Genomic DNA, 16393 nt, shown 5'->3' with positions numbered 1-16393 from the left:
GCCCTGTGTTATACTTCTCATGTTGAGATGGCATAAACTTATGATCAGTTGGCAAAATAAAAACAACCATTCATCTTCATCCTAGGTGCTAATTTGGTCCATATTTTTGCTAAAATTTTCATAATTTTACATTTAGCTGCCCTTGCCAGCTTTCCAGAAGATCATGGTACTATCATAACTAAGAATTGGTTTTGATTGTCATTTTGTGTATATGCTGTGTGTTGTAATCTAGTTTAAATTAATTATTTTTCTGATTTCCTCCAGGAATGTTATATCTGCCATCGGGGGACAAAGAAGTGTCATGAATCAAAACCAGGGCAATCAGTCATTATCAAATCTTCAGAAACGAGCCCTTGGACAGTCCGGTCTCCCAAAGTAAGTCAGACAGAAACAAATCCTAGAGAAATCTGATCATTTAAATAGCTTATATAGACACAAGCCCAGGGACAGTCGGATCTCCCACATTAAGCAAATTTTACAGAAATGAGCCCAGAGACAGTGTGGTCTCTCAAATTAAGTAAGTTGTACAGAAATGAGCCCAGAGACAGTGTGGTCTCTCAAATTAAGTAAGTTGAACAGAAATGAGCCCAGAGACAGTGTGGTGTCCCACAGGAAGTCAGTTATACAGAAACCAGTCCTGGAACACTCTGATCTCCCTAGGTCAGTCAGTTATACAGTAGTGAGCCAAGGGACAGTTGAGTCTTCCCAAAGTAGTCGGTTATACAGAAACCAGGCCTGAGACAGTCTGATCTCCTAAAGTAAGTCTGTTACACAGAAACAAGCCCTGAAACAATCTTGTCTTCAGAAGTAAGTCAGTTATACAGAAACAAGCCCGTGACAGTCTGATCTCCCTAAGGCAGTCTGATATACAGAAATGAGCCAAGGGACAGTTGAGTCTCCCCAAGTTAGTCGGTTATACAGAAACCAGTCCTGGAACACTCTGATCTTGTCTCCAGAAGTAAGTCAGTCCCTATCTTGGAAGTAAGTATACAGAAACCAGCCTTGGAACAATCAGATCAGTTATACAGAAATGAGGTAAGGGACAGTTGAGTCTCCCCAAGTTAGTCGGTTATACAGAAACCAGGCCTGAGACAGTGATACAGAAACGAGCCTTAGAACAATCTCCCAGAACTAAGTCAGTTATACAGTCAGTTTGATACAGAAACAAACAATCTTGTCTCCTAAGTCAGTGATACAGAAACGAGCCCTCGTTCAGTTTTGTCTCCTTAACTCAGTTATACAGAAACGAGCCCTTCAACAATCTTGTCTCCAGAAGTAAGTCAGTTATACAGAAACAAGCCCGTGACAGTCTTCTCCCTAAGGCAGTCAGATATAAAAATGAGCCAAGGGACAGTTGCTCCCCAGTTAGTCAGTTATACAGAAACGAGCCCTGCAACAATCTTGTCTCCAGAAGTAAGTCAGTTATACAGAAATGAGCCCTGCAACAATCTTGTCTCCAGAAGTAAGTCAGTGATACAGAAACGAGCCTTAGAACAATTTGTCTCCAGAACTAAGTCAGTTAACAGAAACGAGCCCTGGGACAGTTTGGTCTCCTTAAGTCAGTTATACAGAAACGAGCCCTGCAACAATCTTGTCTCCAGAAGTAAGTCAGTGATACAGAAACCAGAACAATCTGTTGAAGTGTCAGATACAGAAACGAGCCTCAATCTTGTCTCCAGAAGTAAGTCAGTTATACAGAAACGAGCCTTGGAACAATCTTGTCTCCAGAAGTAAGTCAGTTATACAGAAACGAGCCTTGGAACAATCTTGCTCCAGAAGTAAGTCAGTGATACAGAAACGAGCCCTGGAACAGTTTGTCTCCTTATCAGTTTACAGATAAAATCTGTCTCCATTATATTGCAACAATCTTGTCTCCAGAAGTTCAGTTTAAAAACCCATGTAATGTCCGCACTTTTTTTCACCGAAAATCAATCCAAAAAAGGGGGTGCGGACATTACAGAGATATAGAGGAAATGACACTTTTTTCCTTCCGACAATTCATATCATATCTCCTTGAATTGTGTTCTTAAAAGCCAAGCATACCTGATATTATCGTTCTATGGTTTTTTCTATGATGTTTCCTCAACCAAACATGATTATTTATGATTATTTATTATAGTTTCCATGGTTAATTCCTTCCAATTTCTCGTTACAGGTTCGTATTGTGTCGTCCTTCGTAATAGGAAGCCATTTTGTTTGACTTTGTCACATGAATAAAGTTAGAGTTATTCCCCTTTCCCATTGAAAAAGCATACCCATGAGCATATACAAAATAACACAACATTTTCATTCTACATTTTATTTACAAAATAACAATAAATAACATGTACAAGAATATTACATAAAATAAATAATCAGACGTTTTATTGATTATGGATCGTTTATCAGAAAGTCTTAATACATAGCAGGCCGGTTTAATAGCGTTTCTCGAAACCCCAGAAGTCGTCGTCGTCACTGTGGAAGAACTCCTCGGCGTTGAAGTTGTCTTCCTCTGTCTGGTCGTTGTAATAAATGGCGTTCTCGTCGTCTGATGGTGTGTCAGTAGGGTCAGTGGCGCCGTGGGTCATGGGCGGGTCATGTTACTGTATAGTTATCGTTAATTGGCTAATCACACGCTGTCACTCACTCACACTCGAGGTGAGGAGACGACCCAAGCTGTTTATAACACTGCTGGGCTAACCCTTATCAAAACACCAATTATCGAAATGAGGACTTGTCATACTAGTAAGCTTACTGTACCATTATGGAGAATAACTGTTGTTATAAACAATTAAGTGAATTCTTGAATGGTACCTGTAAGTTATACACAATGCGACATGCTCTCGGCCATTACGACATTAGCGTACGTGAAATGAAATCGGCAGCTTCAATTTGCATTTTTTACCCGCGGACATTACATGGAAGGTGGGTTTTTTCCCCAGATTTTTGTGTCAAAAAAAGGGTGCGGACATTACACAGATGCGGACATTACGTGGGTTTTTACGGTATACAGAAACAAGCTATGATGGTATAGACTAGTTTTTATGAAAAATTTGCAGCTCTCATGGATTTTCTTCTGTTTGGATCGTAGTTGTGTTAAATGTTTATGTATTATAACTGTGCCATTGTTGTGAGAATCAACAAACTTAAACTGTAAATTGTTGATTTTGATAAAAGTGTTATTATATTAAATGTTTTGTTTACTTTAACAGCTCAAGTACTCCCCTGTCAAGTCTCAACAACAACTACAACTTTGGACAAAGTAGTCGACAGAGTAAGTCATTTCATCGTAGATTTTGTAGAAGTAATTGGTTTTTGTGATTCTTTCAGAGCAGAGGTGAAAAGATTTGGGGGAACGGTGGAAAATTATTTAAAAATACGATGTAAACAGAAAATGGCAGAGTTTGCCGATAAAATCATTTGTTTTCAGTGACATCCTGTCTTATCAACTGTTTCGAAATAATATGACAATTTCTACTGCATAAAAGCACAGTACTGCATACTTATCATTTGTTCATCTGCCGTAGGAAAATTCGTATAGATTAATTGTAACAAATAAGAAGACTATTCTGATCATTTGCATTTATGAATCTAACATTTTGGTGCTGACTGGTGAAATTTTGTCTTCATCTGATTCAGAAAAATTGGGTAGTCCATATAATACTTCCATGAGTGATACAAATAGGGATGGTGATGTTGATTTGATTTTTCATCCTTACATGACTGTTAAAAATTTAGTTTCAAAGAGGAATTCTATGAACCTAGAACTGGTTCTACATATATAATTCTTGGTTTCCTTTAATTTGACTTACGTTTCATGCTTCAGTGACTTTAGTCATAATCTGGATGAGATGAATATTTGTCGATCAGTTTTAAAAAAAATTTAAGTGGTACAGCATATCAAATTTGATTCACAGCTCATTGGTACTGTTATATCTTCATATTCAATATTGTATTAAAAGTCTGCATAATTAAAATATTATGACTTAAGAAATGAAATTTTCTGATGAAAACGTACAAATTTTGTGTATACCTTCAATAAACAATGTACATTGGGTACATATGTTTTTTGCTCAATTAATCAGTGCAGTTTTTTTTCTGAATTAAAATTTGTTTAAAACTTTGTCATTTTAGAAAATCAAAGTTGGGAAAGCAAGTTTATTAATGAATAGATGGAAGTCTGAATTTTACATGTGCAGTTTTTGGGAAGGAAATCATTTTGTGAAATGGAACTAGGGACACAGTCCTTTCATTCCACAAAAATTTCTTGCCATTAATGAATTATTTCTTTGACAGTTTTTGGAACTGACGACTCCTCACAACCTGGGTTAGACCTTTCTGAATTCCCAACACTTGGCAACAGAAACAGCATGCCGTCAAATCCGATACCTGCTGCAAGAAATTACGGTAAATGTCAGTTTCATTTTGTGCCAAATGCACATGTACATTTGAGTTTATTTCTTTATCTGTTCTTTCCTTTTGAGATTCAATTGAATTTTCCTATAATTATTTCAAATAAGTTTTGTGTTACCTTTTGAAAATTTTGTGTTTTTTTTTGATATTGTGAAAACATATCTATTTGATAACAGAATTAAAAATTTTAATTCTGTTTGAAATCTCAGTTTGAAAAGAACTTAAACTTTTTGAAACAAAATTCAATTGAATCTTTTTATAAATAATAATTTTCTTTTATTTATTTATTTATTTATTTTGCTCCTTTTTCCAGATTCTTTCCATTGTTTGTACTGAAATTCACTTAAAATTGTTTGGAAAAGGGTTCTTATATATAGATTGGAGTTATTTGAGGGTTTCTAAGTTTGTTATTGCTTGTTTTAATTGATTTGTGAATTTAACTAAAAATATGAGTTTGTTCTTGTGAAATATTTATCCTGATTGAAGCTAGGCTCACTACACACACAAGATGGTTACTGAATTTATTGGGTAAATAGTGGAGAGGACAGGACCGTGTCCCAGCCACAGAATGAAGGGATCTGCTTGTTAGAGATTAATAGCATTTGCATTCAGTAATTTACAGTTCACAGAAAGTAAAAATAAATGGATCTATTAGCAGATGTGGACTGATTTTTGGTCAGTAATAACTGTATTGGCTAGAATCGGCTTTTTGCTGGTAACTTTTATGTTTGTGTTGTAGTTGGTATGGTGAGTAAGCCTGTAATGGACCAGACACCAGAGTTCCAGATACAACAAGAGGATTTCCCAGCCTTACCTGGTGCTCAGAGTGAGTGGACAAAGATAACTTTTAGCCTTAATCATGCTTAGTGATAGGTTACTCTCAATCAGTGTAGTTTTGTCTTTTTAAATGCTGAAGTATATTATAATAACTTGTAGGAGTTATTCAGGTCCAGCAGATGTTCTAGCTAGTGTTCCTGACAGATGACCTAGCTGTTGTGAGGGATTAAATCCTTCAACCAATCAAATTTTACTTGGGTGTAAAATCACCTTTTCATATATGTAAATATTTTCTAAATATTTCCAAAAAGAAACAAAAATATAGTGCCATCAGATTATATCCCATGTATAGAGACCTGTACATATTATAACCAGAAAGAGTAGTCTAGGGCCATGGTGGACGAGTGCATCTCACAATCTTTATCAAAAACCTTCCACCTCTGGGTCAGGGGTTCAAGGCCTAGACAATAAACATATACTTCAACTAAAGTAGCCTACAAGACTGATTTGAAAATAGAAGTGGATAAGTTTTTTGTCCGCTGGTTCAATTGTGATGTTGTAGTGTAGGAGATGTTAACATACTTTTTCACATTCTCCTTCTATAAAATCTATGTTGAGTGGAAAGATAACAACTATTTTATCATTGAATCAATCTCTTCTGCAGATCCTCCATCAAGTTCAGCAGGAGAAGGGGCACGTAAAACGGTGAGTACATTACAAAATAGATGGCATCAGAACATTTTTAATTTCCCATAAAATCATATATTTTTGTGGTGCTCAATTTCGGTGGACACTTGATTTTATTGGTAAATATATATAACTCAATGAATTTACTCACACCTATTGAATATGAACTTGTGGATTAAGAGTACCTATGAGATAAATGAAAATAAATCCCCTCAAAAATTAATGATTTTACTGGATCCTAAAAATGATTCCATTTCATGGATAATTTTGTGTAATATTTTTTATTTGACCTTCATTATGATAATGATTACTGTCTTGACATTGTAATGAAACGTGACAGGAGAAATTAGATTGAGTTTTTGTATTTTGAAGTATGTGGTAATTAGCAATGTTTAGAATTGTAAAGTTTATTAAGGGCAGTCAATTGAAAAGGGAGATAAATTATATGGAAATCTGTTCTAAATGAGTGGTATGTTAGGACAGCAGCAGTATTATATTGTAGAATAAAATATGAATAATTGTTTTGTGATTTACAGCCTACAAGTGTAGCTACAGGCACGTATGAGCAGGCTGTAAGTAAAGACGGGAAGTTCCCAGGCGACAAGTCGAACAACGCCCAATCAAAACGTGGTATACAGACACATCCAGATGGTGAGTGAATTGGTTATAAGTTGTGTAATGATACATACAATGTACCTTATTGCTGTAAATTTATATGTATGTCAGTCTTTCCCAAACTTTTTGTAAGGATTCAAAATGGCCATGAGATTATTTTACAAAAGACCTGCAATGAAAACCTTTGGAATCTTGTGTGGTGGCAGCCATATTCAAAGATATGCTTGGGCTAAGGTTGCTGTAGAAAATTGATAGATTTATCGGTGACCTTTCATAACTTTTATACATGAAAAAGGTAAAAGATAAATATTGTTCTGTCCATTAGCGTCAGATTTATGGTAATCACAGTTTGGAATATTGTACGAAATATTGGCTGAATATTATCAAATGCACGAGTCACTGAAATATTGTTAAAATATTTTGTTCTTATAATCAAAGAAATCTTGACTATCAATATACATCAGATATTCAGAACCTAGTTCACTTTGTCATATTTTGTAAACTTCAGGTACAGTATCAAATATACCCACGGGTATGGTTACGGACCAGTTTGGAATTGTGGGATTGTTAACGTTTATCCGTGCAGCTGAAAACGACCCAAACTTGGTGGCACTAGCTCCTGGCATTGACTTGACAACGTTAGGTTTGAATCTCAACTCACCAGAGTAAGTTGATTTCATTTGTGTATTAAGTTTCTGGATTAGATGTAATTTTGATGTTAAAAAAAATGAAATAGTGTTTCATTCAACTTGCTGTAAGTAAATTCACAATTTTTTTTTACGAAATTTGTATATCTCTTCAGAAAATGATAATATTAAATACTTTGGTAAATATCCTAGATCTGAATATTACTTAGCAGCTGAAGGAAATGAACATGATGGCTAGATATGTAATTTAACATTGAAGAGAAAACATAAGTTTGCCAGGACTGAATGTTTGATTAACAAAACATACAGATTGATAGATTTAACTCCAGAAATGTTCAGGTCTTAACATAAAGACTAACAGTAAAATTTTGAAATGTTATGGACATCTTGCGATTATAGAGTACTTGGGATTTTTTTAACTCTAAAAAAATTCACTGGAACAGGTCAAGGACATTTGATTGTAACATGTATTGACAATGTTATTCATACTAAATACATTTATTTGTTTTCAAAAAGTTATTTATTTCTTTGCATAAGATAAGAGCATAAGATTGAATATTCCGGAATTTTTTATTTGAATTTACGAAGATTTTTCGAGGATTCTCAAAGGTTTTCGTTCAGATTCATGTATGAATCACCAAAGTCAATGTGATGAAGACGGGCCATCTAACATTGTAAATCTTTACTATTTTAGCTTTATTTGAAACTTTATTTTGTTGATCAAGGTGCTTGTAACAGTATGGGAGAATAAAAATTATATTATGGTATCAGTTGTAAGAAGTGACCAACGCTATCACATTTATGAAGAGCTGGAGAAAGTGAGATGTATCCTAATGTAAAAATTTACCTTTATAAATATACAATATTTGAAATTTAAGTATTTCTGACATATCTAAAAGAAAAAAAGATTTAGAACATAGATATCTTTTTTTACCATTTCAGCGATGTCAGTCAAACTGTTGGTTTTTTTCAGAGGCAGCAGTTCTTTGTTCCATTTTGAAATAATCAATTGAATATCAAATGTTCCTTTCGGATTCATATATTTTATTATCTTAACTTGTAATTTTCAATTCTTGCAGAAACTTATACAGTACTTTTCAGTCCCCTTGGGTTGACCTGCCATGCAGACCTCAGGATATAGGTTAGCAATTTTACATATTGTACCATGTATCTCGCCCTCCTTTTAGCTTGACAGAGTGATCTCCCTTGGCAAGGTGAAACGTCCAGGTGCTTTATGAAATAAGCCCTCTTTCCATGGCGAGTATTTTCTCTTTGAAGCTCACTAGCCTTGGCAAGAGACGTTTAATTCTGTTGTTGTCTCGCTATAAGTTTGGTTCCTGTGACTTTTCCAGAAATCTGTACAGCACATTTCAATCGCCGTGGGCTGATTCCCCGTGCAGACCACAGGATATAGGTCTGATTTCACATTCACCATCCTATCTCAGTTTGCTTTGGTTGGCTAGTTACGGATGACTTATGTGCTTTTTGTGCATATTAGATGAAAAAAATGCATATGAGTGTGTTATGATTAACGTAAAGTTTGAGTTAAATTGTTTGCAAAAAGAAAAAATAAAACCAATAACATTAGCACGTGTGAATATATATGTATATTTTTGTTGTATTGTGTTTTGGATAATTATGTCCCTGATTGCAATTTTTTGTCTCAGTGTTTGTAGTTTGAGTGTTCTAATTGAATATTCAGGGAAAAAAATAATTTCCCAATTTCTTTTTTTGAGTTTGCAATTTTGTCGTTTTCCACCTATCTAATGAATGAAAAACAATCTTTTTGGTTTTGAAATGATTAATACTAGTTTTTATACACACTAATTTTTTTCATGTTTTTTTGCACTTCTGAGATGCCTAGATTGAATTTGAATAAGCATGTATTATATGAATGCAGGTTGTAACATTGAATGGGTTCTTAGATGCCCTTGTATTGCTGACTTTTCAATATTAACAATGTTCTGTGTCTGTACGATAGATACAGTATTTTTAGGGATTTCCAATTCAGTTTTAGATACTGACAGCTAGAAACAGTTCTGATTTGTTTGTAGATACATTTAATATTTATTGGCTTTTAGAAGTTTATTAAAAACTATTACCAAGCAAAATTTCTGAAGATTTATCTCATTTCATACGTCTTACTTTCTGTATAATGTCGTCTAATACCAAAATTCCACAAACAATTTTACTGAGAAAATTCAAGAAACCTGAATTTATCATTATCGTTTTTGATACATAATTTCCTTTGGTGTCTGTACATGTATTATGTTATTACTAGACTTTTCATCTTCTTCAATTTCTCTACATCTTTAAAATCTGAAGTAACAAAAACCTTACATACAGAAACGTTATTGGGATTTTTGCATTACTCTGCACTTATCTAGGTCGCTGTGACCTATATTTCTAGCTTCAATTTCTCTAATGAGACATGGTGTGAAGTTCACCAGGTCAAGGTATGATATGTAAGTTTCTGTGACATAAGTTTGCTGCTTAATGGACTTTAGACATCATTTACACTTAGCTCTGATAATACCTTGTACAATTGTATGGTATTCACGAATTCTGATGAATGTTATGTATGATAGATAACTTGCATGAGGCGGGAATGGGGGTCCGACGATCTTCTGTGTCATCCAGAATCAACACCATTACTCTAGCAGCTAGTAATTTTTGTCAAACGTTTTACAAAAGACGACTTTAATGATATCTTGGATGATGTCCTGTCTATGGGTTTCATGGTCAGTTACTACCAATATTTTCTTTGTTTATGTACGGGATTTTATTACCCCAAGAACAGCCAGGTTATTTCATGGTGGGGTTCCTTGAAGTAACGGGTGGCTATCTCACTAAAAAAATATTGAGGTACATCATAGCCATCCAGATCAATGAAGTGTCAAGTGTCTTGCCTGAGGACACCACCTTATTAACCCAGACTGGTCTAGTGCTTCCTTAGAAACACAAGCCACCTCAGGGTAAGGAAACGCCAAACCACGCCCTTCAGATCTGAGGTTACACCTCGGGGTACGGAATGTCGAACGACACCCTTCAGACCTGAGATTATGAAGACAAACACTCCTAAATGACATATTGTTGCCCCCTGGAAATTTATGAAACCATGATACTAATATGCATGGGAGCTGGAGCATATTGATATCTGACACGTTTTCTGGTTTTACTATTTTCAAACCGAAGTGCTTGTTAACCTTTTAGAAGCTGTAAAAAGCATGAGACCTGAACTTTATACTTTTATCTGTCTTCATATATTTATCATAAAAGTTGCATGATTATATAATTTTTTTTCTGGATTTTTTTATACTAAAGAATTTTTTGTCTGAATTGATGCCTGACAATACTTTCAATTATCAGTGCCCCTAAGATATTTGAATAGTGTGTTGTTGGATGTCATCTATAAATCCATATGATTTATATTACCAAAAAACAGAATGCAAAAATTTTCATAATGTATCAAAGTCCTTTTTTCCATTTCAAATTGTTTTTTTGTGTATATAAAGTTGAAACTTGTTGATTCTTTGGGTGTGATTGATAAAAATTCTAAGAATGTGAAAAAGGGTTACTCTTGGGGATAAGTGGACTTAGATTTGAAGTTTGCTTTATTATGAAATACTTATAATTGATTTTTTTTACTTTCATGCTTTTAGATTTCCATGTGCCAGCAGAATACCTCACAAACATTTTCATCCGTGACAAGGTATATATCAATTAAGCACAGTTCTTAATACAGTACTCTTTTTTTGAGTGTAAATCATTCTAATTTTATAGAGCGATTAATGTCATGTTTAAGGAGAACTGAATTATATCATTTTTTGAATAGAGAAATTTTCATGATAGTTCTTGAATTCTTTAAAAAGTCTCTGTATGATTTTATTTTGTTCACTCATACTGATAGGAATAATACTGTAGGAATTATCTCCCCTAATAATTCTTATTGACTTTGCTGAAAATAAATAGCCAGATGACCAGGATGTCACCCTCTACTTAGATTGCTTTCGCATAAGTAGTTGAAATGATTGGACCGCTTGAATCGGCATTAAAAAGTGAGGTACAGGCCGGGACTGAGGCTGGACTGAAGAATATTTAACATGTGCAGATTGAGGAGTCCAGTCATACCTATTCAAAGCTAACTTTCTGAATAACATTAGTTTTCAGAATTTCAGCATAAAGAAGGGTCTTTGCACTCACATTTCTGGAAACATTGTGCTATTACGTTTAAGTGAAATGAATTGTATCTTAATTTGAATTAATTGTTTTAAGAATGACCAGAAATTCCAAAAAAGCTTTGGAATTGCATATATCAGGTCCAACATCCAGTACATGTGCACTCATGTTTAGTGGAATAATGCCAGACCACCTGAACTGTTTCAACCAGGTTATGTAAAAGTGGCCTTAGTGTGTGTGCACCAGACCTTCAGTATTCTTTCCAGCAGGCTACCATTCCCACATATTTCATCAAGAGAAAAATTTGTACTTATGCCTGATGCAGTCGTTAGGTTTGCATTAGAGTAAACTTCTCTGAGTTTCATGAAATTTGAGTTTGAATTAAGGTTCTTTTGACAGGTGTTTTCTTTATTGTTTTGATTCTTTTTTAAAAAAAAAAAACTTTTTATTATGAATTACAATATTTGGTCACAGATAAGATCACACAAAATAAGATTGATTTTTTATCCTGTGTTAAACACTGGGGAAAAGTTCTTTTCCAATACCTTAAGTGAGCTGGGACAAATCAATCAGTCTAGGACGGTTTCCATGCTCTAAGTCAACAATAAATGAGTGAAATAGTTATCATAATTTAAATCAATTATGAAAAAAATATGGAAAATTTGAGGATATACAGACAAGGAATATGGCAAAGAGCTCTTGCCAATATTTGAACTCTGAATTGTCTTTGTGTTTGATCCCTTTTTTTGTCAAATATTAAAATTATTATTATTGACCTTCAGGCATCCCATACAAGACATTAAATTGTTTCCTTGCTCTGATAATCGCCTTTATTTAAATAACTTAATGCAATACTATCCTGAAAGGTTTTATGCTTCCGTGTCATGTGATCAACTTTTTGTTGTCAGTAACACCCTTGTCTTGGTTTTCACAGCTTGCTCCAGTAAAATTAAACAGATATGGTGAGGACCTTTTGTTTTATCTCTTCTACATGAATGGAGGAGACGTTCTTCAGCTCGCTGCAGCATTTGAGTTGTAAGAATTTTCAGCTTTCATTAATTTTTTCTATTAAGGTTATGGTAACATCATTGATTATAGCACCATCATTTCATTAAGAATGTCTCTAATTTCTCCAGGTTTATGGGTCTCTGATTTAACATCCAAGTTAGGTGTCAAAAATTTACCAAACAATGATACTTGCTTGGGAGTGTTGGCATTCATGTCTTGGTAAAATATTTAAGAGGTATCTTAAGATAAAGTTTCCGTCTTATAAAGTTGTATCTTAGATAAAATGTCTGTCTTATAAAATTGTATCTTAGATAAAGAGTCTGTCTTATAAAGTTGAATTGTAAACAAAATATCTGTCTAAAAGGAAAAATAATTGTACTCATAAGATCTCTTTCTGCCAGGAAATTTCCTACTTTCCATATCCAAAATTATTATGGTGTTTCCTTTGTTCCCAGGTACACTCGGGACTGGCGTTATCATAAGGAAGAAAGAGTGTGGATGACACGAGCACCGGGTTTGGAGCCAATTGTTAAGACCAATACATATGAGCGTGGCACATACTACTTCTTTGAAGCGCAGGGCTGGCGAAAAGTACCAAAAGAGTTTCACCTGGAATATGATAAGCTTGAGGAGCGCCCCACTTTACCATCCACCTTGCATCATAGTGCCAGTTAGCAGGGCATGGTTCACAAATGAGAGCCCCCCGTATTTAACTCGGTCACGTGCAATGGACATTAGCGTGTGGTAGACACATGCTCATCTGTGGTGTGTATGTGTGTGTTAGATACATTCACGCATGGCGTGTATGTGTAGTAGGTGGACTCTTCATCTGTGGTGTGGACGTGTGACACAAGGACACATTCACCTATGGCGTGTATGTGTGTGATGGACGAACACGTTGACTTATGGTGCGTATGTGTGTGATGTGTGTGTGAGAGAAATACAAGTCACAATCTGGTTCATAATGGTCAAAATGTTCAACTTAGTACATCCATTAAAAGATCAGATTTAATCATTGAGATCATCATCCACTGGGACTTAGTCCCTCTTTTAGTGTTTCTGTAGTCTTCTCAAACATTGAGACAATTTGAAATGCTTCATGATAAATATCAGGATCTCATCTTCGATGTGCTGGAATTAAAACTTTCTAAAGCGGCTCATAAATGGGTCTGAAATAAAATGTAAATTCTAGATAAGGAAATTAACTGAAAAAGTTTTTATGTAAGTCACAAAATGCATTTTTTTGGCTCTGTATCATATCTGATGTGATGTTAGAGATCAAATTAAAATCTCCCTTTTTTATGACATCACGATATTAAGAATCATTATGGATTGCATGATTGTAATCACTTATTAATTTGTTACACTCTAAAAAATAAACAAAAATTGAAACGTGATAAAAAAGGCCATCAAATGACACATAAGAGACTTGCATTTAAAGAATGAAAGAGACAAAAGGGGTGTAGCTGAACAGTAATTAATTTGGTGCTATAAGCAGTCAATATCTACATTTCTTTATAAACTACCACACACATCTATATTGCAGTACAGAGACCCAGATTTAGACAAAGTACCATCTCTGGTTTGTTCAGTTTTCATGAGCAGTAATTTAAAAATAGATTTTTGTGTAATTTTGACCATTATGAATTAAAATAATATAATTAAAATTTTCTTTTTCAAGTTATTAAAATAGATATAACAGATGTGACTTTTTAAAACAACATTTATAAGGCAAGAATACAGCACATCACAAATCATATGGGTTTTAGAGAAACTTGGTGGAAATTCATAGTAGAATTTGTTCCCATATAAGGATTTTTATGCTTTGAAATTTGATATTCTTTCATCCTGTTTTCAAGAAAAGTTGTAGTTAAAATAATTTCTAATATATAATAATATTTTAAAGATGTATATCTTTTTCTTGTCAAAACAAAAATGAAACATATATAGGTTGGGATTTTGAAGGCAATAAATTAATTTCTTTAATAAAGGATTACCATTGCTTCAAATAAGACTATCATTCTCTTTGAAATTATGTGTGACCAGACTGGAGTTAGTTGACTTGTAAGATTCTCTCTATCCAGGAGATCATTTGTAATCATTTTCATCTGTAAATAAACATAAATCGAACAATGATACTGATTTAGTATTTATATATACATTAAAAATGATTACTGATAATGAGACTCAATAAACCATGACAATCCTGTTCCGGCGGGTGATCATGGTGTGTTGGACATTTACATGTTATAATATACAGACAACAAAGACCCAAGACGAGATATATAACTTATGTTATGTAAAATACTACCCATGGATTGGAAGAAGGTGTAAAATTTATCTAATATTGAGACTTGTAGGTTAGTGTTAAGTAAATTAGACTCAAATTAGAGTCGTGTCTTTCAGTCAGAAATTCAAAGAAAGGATCTTTTCCCATTAAATCATATGACAGCTCAGAGCATTAAATGAAAGCATCGACTGTGGAAGTGCTACACTGAAAAAAGTGACATACCTCAGGGATCAGTTTTGGGACCTATAAGGATCCAGAACTTTACAAGTGACATACCTCAGGGATCAGTTTTGGGACCTATAAGGATCCAGAACTTTACAAGTGACATACCTCAGGGATCAGTGTTGGGACCTATAAGGATCAGGACTTTACAAGTGACATGCCTCAGGGATCAGTGTTGGGACCTATAAGGATCAGGACTTTACAAGTGACATACCTCAGGGATCAGTGTTGGGACCTATAAGGATCCAGAACTTTACAAGTGACATACCTCAGGGATCAGTTTACAAGTGACATACCTCAGGGGTCAGTTTTGGGACCTATAAGGATCCAGAACTTTACAAGTGACATACCTTAGGGATCAGTATTGGGACTTATAAGGACCCAGGACTTTACAAGTGACATACCTCAGGGGTCAGTGTTGGGACCTATAAGGATCAGGACTTTACAAGTGACATACCTCAGGGATCAGTGTTGGGACCTATAAGGATCAGGACTTTGCAAGTGACATACCTCAGGGATCATACCTCAGTGTTGGGACCTATAAGGATCCAGGACTTTACAAGTGACATACCTCAGGGATCAGTGTTGGGACCTATAAGGATCCAGGACTTTACAAGTGACATACCTCAGGGATCAGGACCTATAAGGATCTCAGGGGTCTTTACAAGTGACATATCTCAGGGATCAGTATTAGGACCCATAAGGATCAGGACTTTACAAGTAACATACCTCAGGGGTCAGTGTTGGGACCGATAAGAATCCAGGACTTTACAAGTGACATACCTCAGGGATCAGTGTTGGGACCTATAAGGATCCAGAACTTTACAAGTGACATACCTCAGGGATCAGTATTGGGACTTATAAGGACCCAGGACTTTACAAGTGACATACCTCAGGGGTCAGTTTTGGGACCTATAAGGATCCAGAACTTTACAAGTGACATACCTTAGGGATCAGTATTGGACTCCCAGGACTTTACAAGTGACATACCTCAGGGGTCAGTGTTGGGACCTATAAGGATCAGGACTTTACAAGTGACATACCTCAGGGATCAGTGTTGGGACCTATAAGGATCAGGACTTTGCAAGTGACATACCTCAGGGATCATTGTTGGGACCTATAAGGATCCAGAACTTTACAAGTGACATACCTCAGGGATCAGTGTTGGGACCTATAAGGATCCAGAACTTTACAAGTGACATACCTCAGGGATCAGTGTTGGGACCTATAAGGACCCAGGACTTTACAAGTGACATACCTCAGGGGTCAGTGCTGGGACCTATAAGGATCAGGACTTTACAAGTGACATATCTCAGGGATCAGTATTAGGACCCATAAGGATCAGGACTTTACAAGTAACATACCTCAGGGGTCAGTGTTGGGACCGATAAGAATCGAGGACTTTACAAGTGACATACCTCAGGGATCAGTATTAGGACCCATAAGGATCCAGGACTTTACAAGTGACATAACTCAGGGGTCAGTGTTGGGACCTATAAGGATCCAGAACTTTACAAGTGACATACCTTAGGGATCAGTATTGGGACTTATAAGGACCCAGGACTTTACGAGTGAC

General features: G+C 35.2%; 1 protein-coding gene across 1 annotated transcript; it reads left to right on the top strand.

The window, feature by feature from the left end:
• Positions 1-267: 267 nt before the first annotated feature.
• On the top strand, positions 268-14441 carry LOC132563552 (CCR4-NOT transcription complex subunit 2-like). The gene is made up of 11 exons (XM_060228293.1): positions 268-375; positions 3192-3253; positions 4276-4392; positions 5132-5218; positions 5834-5874; positions 6393-6507; positions 6980-7136; positions 8471-8532; positions 10781-10830; positions 12232-12332; positions 12761-14441. Exons 1-11 carry the CDS (start codon positions 302-304, stop codon positions 12978-12980), a joined length of 1086 nt encoding a protein of 361 aa, XP_060084276.1. The 5' UTR covers positions 268-301; the 3' UTR covers positions 12981-14441.
• The last annotated feature ends 1952 nt before the right edge of the window (positions 14442-16393 follow it).

Source organism: Ylistrum balloti, unplaced genomic scaffold (assembly GCF_031769215.1).
Source record: "Ylistrum balloti isolate Yb309-2 unplaced genomic scaffold, AGI_CSIRO_Ybal_v1 Utg371768, whole genome shotgun sequence".
Lineage (NCBI taxonomy): Eukaryota > Metazoa > Mollusca > Bivalvia > Pectinida > Pectinidae > Ylistrum > Ylistrum balloti.
The sequence above is the reverse complement of the archived record's forward strand: the minus strand, read 5'-3'. Positions and strand labels throughout refer to the sequence as shown.